Below are 20395 nucleotides of genomic sequence, written 5' to 3'. Positions count from 1 at the left end.
CAAAAAAAATTATGTTCACTGTGGAAAGAAAAGGTTTACCTGATAAGAATGGCAAGAGAGAAAAAAATACAGAAATTAAACATTTTTTACAAGGTCAAACATTATTCTCTTCTCGATTCTGTATTTTCTGACTTGTTTTACCTAATCCATGTTTATTAAAATATTTATAAAGATTTTCCGCCTTTTATGTATTTTTTCCTCTTTTTTTAAAAAAAATTTAAATCTTTGATTTATCTAGAATTTAATCCGGAGGAAGAGGTAGGTTAGATACATGGTACTACATTTATATATTCCTAATGGTCATCCAGTTGCTCACTGCTGTTTATTAAATAATTCACATGTTCCCAATGATATGAAATAATACTTTCATTAAGAACTTAATTTTATTATGTTTCTAAGTCAATTTCTATTATCTTTATTTAGAGAGCAGTAATTCAGTGTCATACTGCATTAACCACTCTGGTTTTATAATTCATTTAAACTTCTGGTAGAGCTATTCTTTTCTTATTATTTTTCATTTTCCTGATTCTACATATATATTTTTTCTTTCAAATAAACTTTAGAATTACTGTGTCAAATTTCTTAAAAAAACCACTAAGGAAACAAACCCAAAATGAAGCCCATTAGTCGTCCTACGTGATTACACTAAATTCATAGAATAATTTAGAAAGAACTGATTCCTTTAAAATGTTGTCTTTAAAGAAAAATAAGGGTTTTTTTAAAAAAGCAGTTTTCTTTCATTAAAAACTTATTATTGATAAAAGGGCTCCTTCCTTCCCTTTCTTTACAGTGTATTTTTTATTATTGTTTATATACTCTTTGCATAGAAAAGCTGTGGAAACTTTCCTAACTTGTCATACGGTTTCTAAAAGTTTCTCTCAGTTAATTCTCTCGGATTTTGCTTGAATAAAGTATTATTTTTTTTGCTAAGAGTAAAATTATTTTTCTTCTTTTCTAACATTCCTTATTTTATCTGATGTAATTTCACTGGCTGATTATTTTGAAAAAGTTAAATAATAGTGGTGATGATGAGCATCTATTTCTTGTTCCTGCCTTTATTGTTCCATCCTAAGACAAGAGGTAAGAGAGAGAACTTTTGGTTAGAGAGAAAAAGAAATAGAGACACCCATAGCAAGGAAATACCCATCATCACTTCCCAATCTCCTAAAGGATGTTAAATTTGTAACCAAGAATGAATACTGAATTCAGTAGATATCTTTGAATACCTTTTGGCATCTATTGGAAGGATGAAAAACTTTTCACTTTTTCCACTTATTAAGATGGTAAATAATATTATATGTTTATTTTGAAATGACACCATGTGGTTATGTTGTAGTTTGCTGTTAGTGTTCTCTGGATTCAACTTGACAAACTTATTTAAGGAGTTTTTCCGCCCATTGGTATTCATTAGTGAAGTGGATCCATGTTTCCTTCATGTACTTTTGTTGTTTTTTAGACATGGTTGTGGCACCTTATTTATATTATGCTACTTCCTAAATCATTTGGAAGCTTTTTCTTCTTTCTGTTATGATCTGCAAGAGTTTAAATACCACTGGAAGTAGCTGCTTTTTAACGTTTGACAGGATTTATTGTTGAAACCTTCTAGGCCAGATGCCCTTTCGGAGTGGAAATTACATTTTTCTGTCAATTTTCTTAGTTTTATCTCTGGTAATTGGTCTGTTTTTGTTTTCTCTTTCTACTAAGGTCAGTTTTGCTAATTTATGTTTTCTAAGGATGTCATGTATTTGATCCACATTTTCTAAGATCTTTGCATAATTTTCTTTTAATTTCACCTTTCTATATAATTATTACACTTTAAAAAAATTTCTCCTTTGCTGTATCCATATTGGCTCCCTCTTTGCTTCTTTACTAAGCTTTTCCTTGATCAATTATTTCCCTGTTTTACTTAACTTTTTTGTTAAAGGACTGACTTATTTGTACATTATCTTGTTTTGATTTTCTAATTTGTTAACTTATAATTGATCTTGATTAATTAATTTCTTCTGCTTCTTTGAGGTATTTTGTTGCTTTCTCTTTTTTTCTTTTTTTTTTTGGTGAGGAAGATCAACCCTGAGCTAACATCCATTGCCAATCTTCCTCTTTTCACTGCAGAAGATTGGCCCTGAGCTAACATCTGTGCCCATCTTCCTCTATTGTGTATATGGGACACCGCCACAGCATGGTTTGATGAGCGGTGCATAGGTCTGCGCCCAGGACCTGAACCTGCGAACCCGGGCCGCCGAAGCCGAGCATGAGAACTTAACCACTATGCCACCGGGCGGGCCCTGTTGCTCTTTTTTTAACTTGAATTGTACATTTAATTTACTTTTTAAATGACTTGCTGGAAACGTGTTTGAAGCTATAACTTTCCCACTATTAACCATTTTAACCACATCATTTAGGATTAATTATGCAGTATTTTAAATTGCTATTATTTTCTAAATGTTCTTTAAATTAATTTCTATTGTATCTTTGACATGAGTTGTATAAAAATTCATTTACACAACTAATAAACTTTATTAAATATATTTCTTAGGTAATATTTCTGTCATTTTCTCTTTTTATTTCCTATCACTTTAATTTACTTGGATGCTATTTCAATTTGAATGTTATGAATGTTATGAATTATATATGAATTTTTAATCAATGACTATATCTTTATTTTAGATGCAATTATTAAAAATATCTCTCAGTCAATATATTTTACCTTCAATTCATCCTTATACAGTAATAATATTCAATCCTCAATTTTCTTCAGATTTATATTTGCCTCATTTGCTTTTGCCTGTGACTTTACTTAGAATATTTTCCAATATCTTTACTTTAGAAGTATCCTTAACAAATAGCACTTTCTTGGGTTTAGTTGCTTGATTTAATCTGCGAGTCTTATCCTTTTGATAGGTTAATTAATATATGCTCTAGTTATAACAGTTAAGATAAGCTTCATCTTAATTTTATCATCTTAATTTCTGCTCTGAATGTGCTTTTAAGTTGTCCTTATCCTGATTTCTGATTCTAGCTTTAGCTACATTATTTACATCTTTCTTTACTTTGTTTCCTTCTTCTTATCAAAAGTTTTTATAAGATTAATTGTCAGTTTTTGATTCTTCTACCATAACGATCCTAGATTTTCATGGTTTATGTACACCTCAAAGATCTGAGAGAGAAAAATGTAGGCTCCTCAGTGTTCCCACTAAAGATTTTGACTTATAACGTCTCAGGTAGAATTTACTTTTTAAGCAAGCATCCCAGATGACCCTAATGCAGGCAGTCTATGGTAGACCCTTTGAGAAACACTGTCATAGTAGTTATCTATGCTAATTTTAAACATATCCTTAATCTTCAACTTCTTGATTCATAAACTCTAAAAATTAGAGTAAATATTGAGTCCTTGCTATGAATTAGAAAACAAACACTGTCCCTCCACAACAATATGCATCCTGATTTATTCTTTTTATATACCTTTAGTATCCAGCTTTTAAAAATATTTCAATTATCTTTTTTTGTGTGTGTGTGTGAAGAAGATCAGCCCTGAGCTAACATCCATGCCAATCCTCCTCTTTTTGCTGAGGAAGACTGGCCATGGGCTAACATCTGTGCCCATTTTCCTCTATTTTATATGCGATGCCACCACAGCATGGCCTGACAAGCGGTGCATCAGTATGCGCCAGGGATCTGAACCTGTGCCGCCAGCAGTGGAGCACGTGCATTTAACCGCTACACCACCGGGCCAGCCCCCAAAAATATTTCAATTATCTTTTATTCTGTAACTTTAATTTCTGAAGTCATATAGTTTTAGTTCCACATGCTGTCTTAAGTTCTAAATGCTAGCATACTGGCTTTTCCTATTCAAAAGTTCCTCACTTTGATGACCTTTTGTTGGGGGCTAAATTTTTTTATAAAGCTATTATTTAAAAAAAAAAAATAAGGACTCATGCATGCTGTGTTCCCTAAGACCTTGCATATTGAGAATAGATTGTCTTTCTTCTGTTTTTATATATCAATAATAATATTCTTGGGTTATATGTTCTTCCGCTCAGAACCCTGTACCATTTTTCCATTGTCTTATAAAGTTTTATATTACTATGGAGTAGTTTGAGACCTATCTTTTTCTTTTCTTTTTTTCTTCCTTGAAAATCCTTCACTTTTTCTGACTGGAAGTTTAATAATAAGGATATATTAAGGATACAATAAGATGGTAATGAGATTGTATAATTTTTAGCTTGGAACCTAGTATATCTCTTGGCCTACTGATTCATTTCATCACAGGTATGTATAAACATATACAGCATAGTAGTTAAGGGTGTGACCTCTAGTCCTATATTCTGTTCAACCATTTCTTAGTTGTCCAACTTTAAGCAAGTTAATTATGCTCTCTGTGTCTCAGTTCATCATCTGTAAAATTGTAATTACTACAACATAGGGTAATAATAAGGATTTACATGATGCCATAATATATGTAAAGTGTACGCACATAGAAGGCATTCAAGAGTATTTATTATCATTATTATAATTAGTTATTGACATCAGTCAAGTATTTTTTTCTTTTTCATTTTTTTCATTCTGTACCTCACTAATATCATGGTTCTGCATGTTTACTCTACTGTATCTGTCCTGTGTACTTATTATGTTTTCTCTAAGTGGTTTTTATCTCGACATCTCCTTTCCTCTGCATTTGGCATGACTTTCTACAGCCTGAACTATGTGTTACTGCCTTGATTATTGCCACACTTATTCTCCTTCTTACTGTTTTAGGTTCAGTTATCAGTTTCTATAAAGATTGCTTCACCTTCATTTTTGCCTTTTTAATCATCTCTTGGCCTCTTGTTTATCATCTCTTCTTTGATCTTTTGTTTCATATCCTCTTTAAATTTCGGTGAGAAAAAGACTTTTGTTATGAAAAATTTTAATTTATCCTAACGTATTCATTTTTTTCCCCCCAATAAAAGAGTCATTATCTGTCTTCTGCATCCCGAGTTCCTCTCTCCACCAAATGAGAGAGAAAGAGACAGAGCCATATGGTAGTTTTCCTGCACAGTTGCTGTGCTGTTTCTTTGTTAAGATGCTTCATCTTGATGTAAACGTTTCTACAGGGTTTTCCCATTTGCTCATACGCAGCTTGGGTAGATTTCTCTGGACCCCGCTTACACTAATATTGGCCCTGCTTATGCATCTCTGCCTCTCTGCAGAGCTTCAGTTTGAGTTGGGTGTTGATTGCTTTTGTTTTATTTTTCTATTGCTGTTTTACTCTCTATGGCTTTGGATGGAGGGGAGGAAAATTGCCCATGGGTTTTTGGGATTCTTCTATCTCTACTTCTCTAACACTTTTCACAGTTGGACACAGTTAGACATCAGTTTTCTATTTCTTTGTCATTTCAAGGACTGGGTGATATTTGTGTGTGTGTGTGTGTGTGTGTGTGTGTGTTTGTGTGTGTATGTGTGTACTGCCATGCCTTCATACAGTGTAGTAGGTATGTAAACCATAGCAGAACTTTTGCAGGGAACAACTTGGCAATATCTATCATCATTTTAAAGGCACATACTTTCTGACCCAGAAATACCGTTTTAATATATATATCAAGAATCAATGGTGTGCAAACATGTCAGCAATGCAGTGCTTATTTTAGAATTGTTTATAATGGAAAACCACTTAGAAACAATGCAAATATCTAATAATAAGTGCTCGTTACATAAATTATGGTACCTACATTCAATAAAATATCTTGTAGCTATTAGAAATGATACATACTTAAAGATACAAAAACCTAAGTGGAGAATAGTAGTATCAACAAGAGTAGAGTATAATTATTTATATAAAAGTATATCACTAAGTGTGAACAAAAGGCAATGTCAACAGTGACTATATCTGGGTGTGGGGGTGCAGGTGGTTTTCATTCGCCTTTTTTTTTAAAAGAATGATCATGTATCAGTTTTATAATCAGAAAAATAGTAACAGAGCTAAAGAAAGAAAAACTGAGAAAGATACACACTCCCTGCTACCATCTCCAGAATAATAGCAACTATTTATTGAGTGCTCTTTGTCTGGTACTGTATAAGGCCCTTAATAATTGTCTCATTTAATCCTCTCAGCAGTAATAGGAGGCAGAAATTAGTGTTTCAGCTTTCAGCTGAGGAACTTGAAGGATGAAAAGGTTAAACATATCCAGCGTCACACAGCTCATAAAAGACCATGCCTGAATGTGAACCCAGTTCAGTCTCATTCTAAAAGCCACCATCTTCCCAGAGCACCCCACTGCCCCTGAGAATTGTCACATCCATCTTGGTACTTTTACAGGTTACAGGTTTAACAGCTCATTTTTCGAACTTTTGAATACCAGTCCTTATTTCATACTCTACATATGAACTTAAGAGAGAAGTCAAAGGACAGAATAAAGACATACTCAACAAAGAAAAGTATAAAAGCAGAAGACATTAAGACTCATATTTCAATGTAAATCATTGAACATTCTCTTTAACATAAAGTGTTATGAAATAGAGAGTTTTGACAAATAAGGGTCTAAATTATGGCATCAAAGAATATCATTATCTCTATCAAGCCATCAACTAAAAAATTTAATGCACCAAAGAAGCAAATTTCTTTAAAATATCCTCATAATCTGAGGATTCTCCTGAATTTTCATGTAACTTTACCCATTCATTAGACCAATCAGTATATTTTGATTTTAGTTTTGAAAAATACAACATTCTTCAACTGCTTTCATCATAAACCCAGACTCCAATTGTCAAACGTGTTTGCTTCTAAATGATTAGCATTCTACCCAGAATACTGCCCAATCAAATCATTCTATTCAATTTGAACAAGAGCAGCTAGAGTTGAAAACTCGAACAACAGCAACACCACCAACGAGATAGTCTGAGAGAACAGACATAGTAGAGGCTGGATGTTTAGGGGATAAGGACTAAAATAGTGATTAATAAAGTTTCAAACATCTCTTCTCCTGAAATCTACCTAATACCATTTAACAGACTCTTACAATATATGACAGGACAAGTAATGAAGTTAAAAAGTAACTTAAAATACCAAAACAAAGTAGCAATTTAATATGTTAACCATACTTCTCCCTTACCCCAAAGGCAATAAAAATGAGGTACCAAGGAATTTGGGGTCAGAGCAATAAAATTAAGGAAGAGCATAATACTTAGAAGATATAATAATGACAGCTCATCTGGCATCAAGTCCTCACAGGAAAGATTCACAAGCACTCAATATCACCAAGAAATAGAAAACAAACAAACAAAGAAACAAAAAACAACTTGAGCTGGACAAGTAATGATGATAAGGTGGAATGACGACAATTCTCATCTCCTCCTCCTTGTCTTCCAATTTGGAGGGGAATGTGAATGACAATTTGCCAATTAAGAATTGAAAACACATGAGGATTCAGAAACTAAACCTTAAGTATCAGCCAAAAATAGGCTTTCTTTGGAGTTCATTTAAATCAAGAGTTTTGATAAGGAACAATCTCAATTATTGCCTCTTAACTATCATTATAATAGTGCTGGGCCTACCGAGGTAATACTTATTTGTAAAATAAACAACAATAAAGCAACAAGGACTTGATGCAAACATGACATTCTTAGACACAAAATTAATAATCTAGAACAGAAAATATAGGTTCCTGAATTCTGAGCCAACCAGTAGAAGAAATGTATAATTCTCCACCTATTTCACTAACCAAAAGAAACACAACAACAAAACTAAGAAATGTCGTACTATATAATGACACTCTATATTCTCAATACAAATGAAAAGGAATCTCAAAATATGGTCCACTCGGTTTCTTTTACCTAGCACAAAAATAATGAGTGAATGGAACACTGAAGCTTAGTTTCATCACAGCTATATTAAAAAAACACACCCGGGAGAACCTCATTAGAGTCTCACAAAAACATGCAACTTATCCCCACGTCTCTGAGGATACAAGTCCATAGGTTATCTGCAAAGACCCCATACATTATTTTAAAGGGAACAGCTAAACAAATTGGTTCCAACAGAAATACAAATAAATGGATTAAAAACTGGCTATCTAACCGTATACAGAGAGAAATCGTAATTGGTAGTCCGTCTAGTTGGGGAGAGGTTTCCAGTTGGGTCCCACAAGGATCGATATTGGGTCCCATTTTGTTTAATATCTTTATAAAAAATCTGGAAGACAAAGTAGAGAATGTGCTAATTAAGTCAACTGATGCCACTAGAGGAGGATTGGTGGTTAAAGTAAATTGGATATAGATAAACGCTACTGGTCTTTAAAAAAGGCTGATGTTAACAGAGAATAGGACTTCTAATTAGTTGTATCTTTTGAAAAAATCTAATTCCAAGCACTAGAAATAAATAGATTTAAAAGATCTTAGTGGTTTTGCGTAACAAAAACGTAGGCACAATGGATCAAGACAACACAGAGACTCACAACACCCTTTTGAAAGCAGAATAAAGAATGTCCCCAAATGGAGATCTTTTTGGTGCAGCTTTATTTGGAAAACTGGTGGTTGTGGGTCTCTCAATACAAGAAGGATACTGGAAGAGTTTCAGATATGCAAGAAGCAAGGTGGTGAAAATGTAGGAGTAACTAAATTCACAAACGTTATCACTTAGTTATTGGCAGAAAAATAAACAAGGAAGCAACATAAAGCTTAAAAGAAAAAAAGAAGAGCTGAAAAACTAAAGGCACGAGCAAGAAAAGTGGGGGAAATTAATCAAAAGCAAATTCTATAAGGAAACACCACACACAAATAGAAGAATGCAAGGGATAACAGGAAGGGCTCTCCTAACACTAAGATAGAGATTATATTGTTTGGAACTACTCCAAAAGACACTTGGGAAAAAAAAATATTCAGTACACCTCTTGTCGGCTTGAGGTTTATTTTAAAAATGTTAGTATTTTACAAGTTAATTTGTCGCATGAAGACAACGTGAAAATGATACTGCTTGTCAGCCATGGACTCTCATGTGTAGACAGGTGGGTTTTTTTCAAGTACAGTCAACTGAAGTGAATATATGACTAATGTGGAATCAGCTTTTTAATTTTATATTATTTTTTCACTTTCCAGCACAGCAGAATGTACACTGGATAAGGACTAGAAAACCTAGATCATCTCAGAAATTTTGTTAACTTTGCTCTGCAACCTTGGATATTTCACTTTACTAAGAGCCTTAGTTTTTACATCAGTTAAAATGACAGGATAAGAACTGATTTAAAAGCTGCAGATACTCTTGTTAAAATAAAAACTTACAGGAAACTAACACAGAGAAGAGATTGGAAAGTTGTGGAAGTATGCCATTGAAGTGTTAACAGTGGGCTCCCACCTGGCTAGGCTTCCCATTTTCCTCCCTCCCTGACCTCAGGACAGAGCACAAAAAATAAAGTGGAAAAAGTGCTTTAGATGATCTGACATGCTGGTTCCGTCTCTAAGAAATCATCAACAGAAGCTGAAAAAGTCAATCCCTCTCCTAGTGACTGATTTTTCCAGAGCAGCCAACAATACTTAGTTGATTATATGTGCCCCATCTTTGAAAAAAAAAAATTTTTAGAATTACAGCTGAAAAGAAAGGACATTCTTGATAAGAAATAGAGTGGCATTATTCATGATGCTGACACAAAAGAAAGCACTGTGCAATCAGAGCCCAGTGTGGTTCTCCTCTAACCTTTCACTCTACGTTAAAAAGAAACCGTGGGCGTTGGGACTGTGAGATGATTACCTTTTCGTTTTAATCTAATCAAGATGACTCAAAGTGTTCTGGCCTAAGAAATAATTGATAAAGTTCGTAATTGGTTTGCTATAGATTTTATAGCTAATACCTGTTGAAAAATTATTTCCTTGCTTTGACTTTAAAACTTCTGACATGAAACATTCCACTGTAGATAACACTCTCTTTTAGGGATGGGATTGCATCTTGCATGCTAGAGCGTGTAAAACACACAAGCATGCATAGCCAATAGGTCTGGAGACTGTAAATTTTATTTTAAAAAGTAATAATGCCCATTAATATTTTATTAATATTCACCACTTACTGAGTGCTTAACATGTACGGGGGACTATGTTAGCCTCTCTACACATTATCACAAAAAATCTTCACAATAACCTCTGAGGGAGGAATTAACCCCATTTTACAGATGAGGAAACTGAAGGGTCAGAGAAGCTGATTTTTTTTTTTTTTTTGCTATTGTCACACAACTATTAAATGGAGGGTGAAAACTGAACCTGACTGACTCCAAAATATTTGTTCAGAACCATTGTGCTAAATCATCACTCCTGATGTCTTGATGTTATGCACACTGATCAAAGTAAGTGGAGAAACCACTTGTGTCAAAGAGTTTTAAGAATAGGACAAGCATTTTTTTTTTGTGAAGATCAGCCCTGAGCTAACATCTGCCAATCCTCTTTTTTTTTTTTTTTTTTGCTGAGGAAGACTGGCCCTGGGCTAACATCCATGCCCATCTTCCTCCACTTTATATGGGACGCCTGCCACAGCATGGCCCGACAAGCGGTGCATCGGTGCGCACGCAGGATCTGAACCAGCGAACCCCAGGCCGCCGCAGCGGAGCGCGCCCACTTAACAGCTTGCGCCACCTGGCCAGCCCCAATAGGACAAGCATTTTATATTTTTCTGGGCCTTAGTTTCTCATGTTTGAAGCCAGAGGATTGGACCAGAGTACGATTTTTAGCCTCAGCACTATCAACATTTTGAGCTAGATAATTCTTTGTTATGGGGAGGCTGTCTGATGCACTGTAGGGTGTTTAGCAGCATCCCTGGCCTCTACCCACTAGATCCCAGTAGTAATCCTCTCTTCCCAGTTTTGACAACCCAAAATATCTACAGACATTGCCAAAGATCCTACTGGGGGCAAAATCACCTGTGTTTTGAGAGCCACTGTTCTAGAAGAACTCTGGTATCTTTTTTGTTCTCTTATATTCTATGCTCTGAATTGTGGGTCCAACTTCAGCCAAGAGGATGGGCTTCTCACCACTATGTGCTACCTGCCCAGTGAACCATTCTCTACCTCCATCTCAGTACATTGAATTTAAAACTATCTGAAGCACTCCAGGTTCAGTTTGCTATAAAACTGCCATTCTCTGGGTCTCAAATTTATCATTTAAATGCAAATTGGTATGAAAAAACAGGGTAGATGAAAGCAAAAAGAGATCGGATGTTATCTTATTAAGACAGCTTTGCATTAGGCAATTGATTTAGACTCATTTCAAACTGCAGTCCTGTGAGATAGTTTTATTTATTTATTCATTTTCTTTTCTTTATTAAGGCTACTATATCAGGAAAATCATAAAATGGGTTTGAAAAGCATTCTCTCACTTCACAGCCCAAGAGAACCATAATGCTAATTTGGAATCTATTGATAGATTCTAATAAGTGAAACCTCAAGCATTGGAAAGAAATTGACAATTTCCTAGACCCGTGGTTCATTGGCTTTCAAGGGCTATACTTAAAATTTGCATCATTACAAATATCATCTCCTGGGAAGAGTGCCTTCGATTAGAGAATAGTCCAAAATCAAATATCAGACCTATGGATATGTGGAAAACATTAGTGAGTCAGAAGCTTTCATTGAGTTTGCTTCAAATAAACCCAATGGTAGAGATTATTTATGGTGTGCTATCCTTGGAATTAAAGTTAGAAATATTAAAATGTCAATTAAATAATTATTGGTATGGTTAATAATTTCAGATGGTTTAAAAGTATTACTGTTTTCCTATTTCCATCACTATGAACTATTTATCAAATACAACATTATGTACTACTTCATAAACACTACTTATGGGAGATACTAAAGTAAGACCTTGTGTTCTTTGTCTATTCTCAAGGGTCCAAATTGGACTATGGGAAAATACATACATAAAAATTCTGTTTAGTGCAGAAAGTTCTATAACAGGAAGCCAAGTGAGGTCACTTTTGGGAGTAAAGAGGGGTAGATCCATTGGAACTGCTGTCAAAAGCCTCAAAATGGAGATTCTAAATCTTGGCTGCAAAATAGAATAACATTTGGAGAATTTTTAAAAATTATGATGTGCAGGCATACCCTAGGACCATCAAATCAGAATTTCTGGGGAAAGAACCTAGGCTTCTGTATTTTTTAATGCTCTCCTAGTCATTCAATTGGGTACCCAAGGTTGAGAACTATTGCCTTGAAGAATAAACCGGGTTTACAACTGGGTGGGAATTGTTCTTTGACTATGTCTGACTTAAGCAAGATTTAGCCTCCAGCAGTCAAATGCTTCAGTGATTTTAAGTGGTACATGTGCAAGGCATTAAGTAATTCTCTGTCACTTAAGGAGAAAATTATTCTTTTTTTCCCCTCCACTTCTCTTTCTATTATTTGATGATTTCAAGGAGAAAGTCTCAGTTTGTTGCAGGTGGATCTTTAATACATCTCTGTCCTTACTTATCTCTCTTTCAAATCAAAGAGAATGCAGCACTCAGGCCCAGAACCTTCATCTAGTATAGTATAACCTAGAATTTAATGACAGTTTCATTTTTATTTATTTATTTGTTTTTATTTATTTATTAAGATTACCTTTCGGCAAGTAATATTTATTTAAATATGAAATTTTCTTTTAAAATAAATTTAAATAAAGTGAGTAAATTTAAATTAATATAACATAAATAATAGTATACATTATACTCATATATGGATAAAGTCACAAAGGTGGTTCTCAGATGTCTATGGTTTGGGCAAGCCTAGCATTTAGGTAAAGGGCATCCAAACGTCATGTCATGAGTTTTGGCTCTAAATATGCCTCCATCACTAATTATCTTTGTGATTTGGGGGAAATTACCCATTCTCTTCCCTGGGCCTTGGTTTCCTCATTTGTTAAACAAGGCCATTAACCTATACTGCTGGCATTCTTCTATGAGTTTAGGAAGCAAGGAGGGCTTGCCCTCTGAATTTACCTTGTTGACATCCAGGCGCATCTTCTCATTGTTGGCACTAGCAGCCCTCTCGGCTGCTTTCTTTTGGCGTTGGGGTCCCCTCCCAAAGAAGATGTAGTTGACCAAAGCATATTCCAGAAGGGCCATGAAAACAAAGACAAAGCACCCCATCAGGTACATGTCAATGGCCTTCACATAGGGGATTTTAGGGAGAGTCTCCCGGAGGTGGGTATTGATCGTGGTCATTGTAAGAACAGTTGTAATTCCTGAAAAAAATGAGAGAGTTAGAGTAATAATGTTCCTATGTCCTTGCTGCTTTCACCATAGCTAGAAAGGTTAATTGTACTCTTTTACTCATTCATATATGCCACAAAATATTTACTGAGCACTCACTATATACTAGCCCTGTGATAGGCCCTGGAGATATGTATAAATCATTAATTTACAGTAAACGTTAATCATTTTGGAACATTTCCTTTAATTATATTTTTATATTTATAGTTACATATCTAGCTGGGGGTCAGAGGGTGAATTAAATGCTATGGTAGACATGTGTGTAGGGTAAGAATTGAGAATATGGAGAAGACCCTAGTTCAGCCTTGTGATGTGGCAGGGACGAGATCAGGAATTGGTGACTTCAGAGTTGAGTCCTGAAGAACGAGTAGGAGTTACCCAGGCAACCAAGGACTGGAGGTCAAAAGTGATGGTAGACCTGAGGGCGTTGGTGGTGGAGAGAGCGTTTATAAGGGAGTGATTTGAGGGGGTGAAAATACACAGCCCATCAAAAGAATTTCAAGAAAGTCAATGTGGGGGCTGGCCCGGTGATGTAGTCGTTAAGTTCACGTGCTCTGCTTCAGTGGCCCAGGGTTTGCAGGTTCAGTTCCTGGGTGCAGACCTATGCACTGCTCATCAAGCCATGCTGTGCAGGCGTCCCACATATAAAAAAGGGCACAGATGTTAGCAGGGCCAATCTTCCTCAGCAAAAAGAGGAAGATTGACAACAGATGTTAGCTCAGGGCTAATCTTCCTCACCAAAAAATGAAAAAAAATAAGAAAGTCAATGTGGATACATTATACGATATGATGGGAAGAATGGTGAGGAAAGGGAAGATTAAGTAAGGGCAGCCTAATGGAGAGCCATATATGTAGAGCCTAATGGGGAGTTTGAACTTAAAATTGAAGGTGACGTGGGGCCACTGATCAGCTTTGAGCAGAGAAGCATAGGGACAAATTGTGTTTAGGATAATCACTCTGGTAGCAGTGTGAAGGATGGGGGTGGGGGGTATACAAGACAGGAGTAGAGAATACCAGTTAAGAGTTTTCCAGAATAATCCAAGTAAGTGGTGAAGAGGAAATAAAATAATCACAAAAGTACTGAAATCAATGAACGCATTATACAGATGATATGGACAAATGATTATACAGATTTGAAAACTGCGGGGGAGGGTATCAGAGAAGCAGGTGTCTAGCAGTCAGGTTTCTGGATTGGGCAACTAGACATGCAATACACAGATAAATAATACAGAAGTATTACGAGATTCTTTATGGGAAATGCCACACTGGGTCAGGTTATAATTGCTTGCCTAGCTGAGTGGGCATCTCCAACAGGGGAAGTGGTTTCCCTCAAGGCTATAGCTGGAGGAATAGACAGAGATATGCTGGTAAAAGCACTGGGAGTCCAGAGTCCTGAGTATGATCCGGTCCAGCTTTGTGGCAAAAAAGTGATGTGAAAATAGAGCTCAGAGTCAAGATCACACAGATGGGAAGTTGGAGAGTCAACATCTAAACAGGGATCTCAACATGGAAACCTGCATTCTTAAACTCTACCTAATAACACATCCCAAAAGTTAAGTTTCATTTCTATGAGTTTTGGGAAACATCAGTTTTCTGATTGAATTTTCTCTCTCTAAGATCATAATTTTTGTCTTGTTTTTCTACATGCTCATAAAACAACTACAGAAAAAATAAATTTGAGCATCTGATTCTGAGCACGGCTAGCAAATCCCTGTTCTTGCTTTAGATCTAGGTGTCTTACCATTTTCATATCTTTTCTATAATATTAGTCATTTTGAAACATTTTCCAATTTCATTTTTCTTTTCATTATTTCAATGGCAGATTACCCTGTACAACATGTATATTATAAAACTGACAATGCTGATTTTACTATTTATCTAAATCTCATTTTAAAGTATTTCTGATAGAGTAATAAATTGCTCACATAAAAAGATATTTTAAAAATTTCTTTTAAAAAGTAAAAAAGCTATTCATTATTCCTGTAATAGTGTAAAATTGGTAACAGATTTTCACTTTGGAATAATAATTACAAATTCCATTTATTACTTTATTCAGCAAATATTTACTGAACACCATATCACTACAGATATAATGAAAGCAAAATTAGATGTGGACCTTTTTCCAATATATCTTTTAATACCATGAGGCAAAAGGACATTACAAACCAAATAAATATAAATTATAACTGTGGTTGGTTTACAGTGGAGAGTTCTACAGTATTTTAAGAGAATATATCACAGGAGACTTGACTCAGTCCATGAGGTCATTACTTCTGCCTTGCATCCTTGAACCAGCCGGATCTAAGCTCAATACAGCAGCCAAAGTGATCCCTTTAAATCTGAAATCAAATCATGTCACTTCTTTGCTCAATGACTCTCTAATTTCACTCAGAATAAAAGCAAAGCCTTTAGTATGGCCCCCGAACTGCTTCATAAGCTTTTAGTTTCCTCTCTCCGACATTATTTTTACCCCTGGACTCTGCATTTGCCTCACTGGCCATCTCGCTGACACGCTTGGCATGTTCCTACCTCCAGGCCTTTGCAGCAAGCTGGAATATTCTCATCTAGATATCTACGTGGCTCTTCATCTTTTCAAGTCTTTGTTCCATTGACAATTTCTGAATGAAGTCTACCCTGATTATTCTAAACTGTACCCCCTGACATACCCAACCCCCCTTAATTTATTTCCCTCTATAGACTTACCACATTATATAATTTGCATGTTATGTGCAAAAGAAATTTATTGTCTATCTTTTACTGCTAGACCATAACTTAAAGATAAAGCACTGCTTTATCTCCAGTGCTTTGTATATTTAGCACATAGTAGGTGTTCAACAAATATTTGTTAAATGAATGACTTCTCTAAGGAAGTAATGGCTGCATTGAGATCTCATGGTGGAGGAGTTAACAATTCAACATTTCCAAGGGATTAGTCAGAACTCAAAACATTAAAATTGTGTAAAAGGTCATAATTTACTCAATCTGGAGTTAGTAACATAAAAATGTTCATGAAATATAATTTATTTTCTTCCTCTGCTTTTATAACAGAAAAAAATCAAGCATAAGATAAGTGATGCCATACTTACTCTGTTGTCTCCTGCCTTCTACCATGCCACTCCAAAATAGTAATACGGCTATAGAATTCTTCCTGCTTAGCTATTAGTTACACACTACATTTCCTTGTTTCTTGCTCAGGAAAAAAAAAAAGAAAAAGAGATGGAAGGGAGCTCTTCCCAGGTAAGGAAGCCCACATACAAACTGAACAATTATCAAGCAATATCACATGAACTATACTTCAATAAAAATACCAAACTGGTGGGACTAATTTCATTACCAACAGCTATACAGTTAACTAATTTTGACATGAAAGAGCTTTAATTTGTGTTTAACGGATTTAATGCTGAATCAGATCACCCAAGTCTTACAGCCAAATTCTCGTAACGTGCGCAGTCCAGTCTCATCACGCATCACAAACTCCAGGGTAAGGAAAATGCATGCACGTGCAGACACACACACACACACACACACACAGAATCAAAATCCACAAGTAGTTAGAAAATGGCCTACCTAATGCCACTCTTGCAGCTGAAGCGTCATAGTTAATCCAGAAGGAGACCCAGGAGAGGATAGTGATCAGGATGGAAGGCATGTATGTTTGCAGGATAAAGTACCCAATGTTTCTCTTAAGCTTAAAGCTGAGGGACAACCTGGGATAGGAACCTAGAAAGGCAATTTTAGAACATCAGCATTATCAGTCAATATCTATAAGATACTTTCCTTTAAATACTCATTGAACAGTTTGTATATCTTTCCTAAATTCAATTTTAGCTCCCGGTGGAGGGCACTGTCTTCTGCAAAAGAAGTCTGAGAATACTGGGTTTTTAATTAGCAAGAGTTACTCAGTGTTGAATGCATCCCTTACTCATTAGTAATTCTAAGAATTCCAGCTCCTCCCTGCTCAGCCTCCTACAATGGATCAGACATACTCATTCTCTATAATTGTGACGACAAGACAATTTGGGACAGTCTCTTTCTCCCCCCTCAACTGTTTCTCAGCAAGTCCATCCTATAAGACTTTTTTGGATATAAAAATAAGGCTGCACATCCTGATCATATTTTAGACATCTCTTCACAAGCCCCAGGATGCATTTTAAGTCTGGAATCAATGGCGAGGCGTTGGGTAGTGCAGCAGCTCCCTGAAATTTTGTGAAGGTTTTCAAGTGTATGCATCATTTTTTTCTTCTAATTTCACGGCTTCTAAATTTCCTCAAAGTTCTAAAGGGATCCCCGACCCACCAAAAGGTAGAGAATCACTGTTCCTGAGCAATATTTGTGGGAAATATGACTAAAGGATCAGATTCCTGATGCTGGATCCTTTCATTGTGATGACCTGGGGAATTACTCTTTAAACAAGGTATGTAACTGAGCACAGTCTTAGAACATAAATGAGACACAGTAATAAATAGTGTGTGGGGGGAGATATTCTTTCTAATGGAAAGAAAGCCTTGTTTAGCCTTCTTGGGCTAGACCAAATGTCTTAATATTAAAGTAAGAATACTTTAAGTAGGAACACATTTCTATAGTCTCAGGGATTCAGAGGACCTCAAACTTAGGAAGTTTCTGTTCTTTTTTTAAAGCTAGAGGCGACTTTGTATTCTTACTAAGTGATACAATTCTTGCTTGAAGTAGTTTGCAAGGACAGGAAGTGCCTAAATTTTAGCAGGAGGCCAATTCAAAATCTACAGTTACAGTACTAGCTATTTCTGTGCCTGGGAATTCATTTCAATAACAAAAACATAAAGACATACTCCTGTCGGCTTATTATTTTTTCACTTACTGAGTATGTAGCAAATTATTACTTTCCTGGGTTTTTTTGTTAAAAATTTATGCTGATTAAACCATGTTTGATAACCTAAAACCTCAGTGCTGGAAGAGTAAGGATGGAGAAGTCATCAGGATAATATCAACATCTTGAAGGGATTTTAGCTCCAAAACAGGAGGTAAGGCTATGTAAAGACATTCCTACCCTTTGAGGGAAATCTGAAATTCTCCCGCTCTACTGTCTTTAGAGAATTTCATGGTGGTCAGACTTGAGTGAACTGTTACTTGACTAGCCTCAATATGTTTCAAAAGGTTATGATCAATTCTGTGAGATGCACAAAGTTGGGGGAACAACTCCGAGTTAGGTCTTCATTTCTCTTTCTGTATTGCATCTCTAACAATTAGTCCCTTCTCTGGCAAATGAGAGGCATAGAGCTAACCCTCTCAGTTTTGCTGGGGGTACCTTCTGGAAAATAACTGGTTGGGTTCCAAATGGGCAATGGGCTTGATGGGGAACAGGGTTTTCAGCAGATCTAAGTCTTCTAATGTCATCATCCTTCCCTGGGACCCAATCCTGATCTAAGAGAACCCTTTTGACAAAATATAACAAAGTCCCTTTTCCCTTAACCCTCTTCCCTGATACAAACCTGTGGAAAAAACAACCTTCTTGGTGATAAGTTTGTAATCTACAATAGAGAACTGTGGAAGTTCAATCTTTGTTACTCCTGTTACTGCGTTGTCATCCCCACGCCAGTAAAACTCAATGTCGTCAGTTGTATATCCATCTGTAAAAGGAAACATACACACACACATATACAGATACATACACAAAACAAACAAAACACACAAACAAAACAAAAAGAAAGAATACCTGTTTAGAAGATGAACTATGTAAATAATAACAGCTACAGCTAAAGGGTATATGTGTTAGGTACCATGCTGAGCACCTGAAGTATATTACCACATTTAATCCTCACAATAAGCCCACGAGGGATGTATAATCAGGCCCATTTGAGGCAATAAAGGCTTACAGAAATTAACAGCCTGCATTAAGTCTTCCAACTAGGAAATGGTATAGTTGGGACTTGAACCTAGGGTTACCTGATTATAAATCACATTCTCTCAAACATTATCACATTGTCACATAACCCTGGCTGGTACTCTAGAAGAAGACAAAAGAAGAGAAAAATCACTTAAGTTATCAGTGCAGCAGTGAATGCTATCAAACTCTCAACCCAATATAAAATCTTTGCATTACAATTTATTTGGGTTTCAAATCAAAAGAGAAGTGATTATGAAGAAGTGAGTCATCAATTTTTTAATATTCATAGACACGATCTCCAGCTTTGATTTTGTAGCATATCTAAATTCCAAAAAACTCCTCCCAAAGCAAAACTCTAAACAACATTAATTCCAATAGTTTTAAGGAGTAAGTACAAATGTACAGTGTACACTATAAACACTGTGCATTTAGGAGGCCCGCTTCCATTCATTCAACAATTATTCATTAAGCACCTACCGTGCTCATCAGTGCACAGGTGCTGGGGATAGGACTCTGTATAAGAAAAACACGTCCTCTATTATAATGATACTTTCAATCCAGGGGCAGAGAAGAATAAGCACATATGTCCTAATTAGTAAGTACTGCAATGAATAAGCACATAGTAGATTGTAAACAGCGCTGTACAGGGAAGCAGGCAATGAAATCCAGTAAATATTAATATTTTACAAACTCCCCCACCTCTAAGAAATACCCCTCAAAAGTATACATTATATTTGTATATTACATTTACCTCTTCAAAGAACTTTTGCATATAGATAATTGAAGTTTTACAAGTCTAGGAGGTAGGCAGGACATATATTCCTCCCCCAATTTCAAAAGCAACAAAACAAATTAAAGACTGCTTAAGTTCTTTGCCTTTTGACACGTGACTAATTAATGTAACACTGAGGACAAGAATGCCAATCCTTTGACTCTTAGCTCTTACGATTTTCAATAAACCACATTTCCCTCAAAGGGAGAGAGTCAAATCTCCCAAAAAGCAGCAACAAATTATTTTTCAAAGAGCTATGATGCCCTTGATTTGAGAATGCACATCAACCATAGCACAGTTCAGGCAATATCTTGACTTTTCTAGAAATCTGCAGTCTTTATTCATAAGAGCAGCCATCTTTGTCTGATGCAGAAATACAGTTCTTTGGAGGAGTTATTGAGAACTTGAACTTCTGGTTCCACAACTATAGAATATTGGGTAATAGCTAATGATTTTTAAAAGGCTTCTTTTCTTGTAAACATCATAAATTAAATTGTAATCAAAATTGTGGAATTTTAATAAATTAAACACCACCAACATTTTTATTAGCATGATCTAATTT

The 20395-nt window shown here is 35.6% G+C and overlaps 1 protein-coding gene across 4 annotated transcripts in view; it reads right to left on the bottom strand.

Annotated features, from left to right (window-relative positions):
- The window catches only part of GABRB2 (gamma-aminobutyric acid type A receptor subunit beta2), a 242336-nt gene that overhangs the window by 28446 nt on the left and 193495 nt on the right, over nucleotides 1-20395 (bottom strand). For 3 of the 4 annotated variants that reach the window (XM_087429453.1, XM_004428563.3, XM_087429454.1), the window contains exons 7-9: nucleotides 18667-18804; nucleotides 16766-16918; nucleotides 12926-13170 (exon numbers count right to left, since the gene is read on the bottom strand). In XM_087429453.1, coding sequence (XP_087285579.1) covers nucleotides 12926-13170; nucleotides 16766-16918; nucleotides 18667-18804 — 536 coding nt within the window. Of the gene's footprint in view, nucleotides 1-8053; nucleotides 8168-12925; nucleotides 13171-16765; nucleotides 16919-18666; nucleotides 18805-20395 lie in introns of all 4 variants that reach the window. The other variant, XM_004428561.3, reaches the window with a different exon arrangement.

The sequence above is a fragment of the Ceratotherium simum genome, chromosome 4 (assembly GCF_057802395.1).
Source record: "Ceratotherium simum simum isolate JZ-2026a chromosome 4, ASM5780239v1, whole genome shotgun sequence".
Lineage (NCBI taxonomy): Eukaryota > Metazoa > Chordata > Mammalia > Perissodactyla > Rhinocerotidae > Ceratotherium > Ceratotherium simum.
This window is presented reverse-complemented; position numbering and strand designations above follow the sequence as displayed.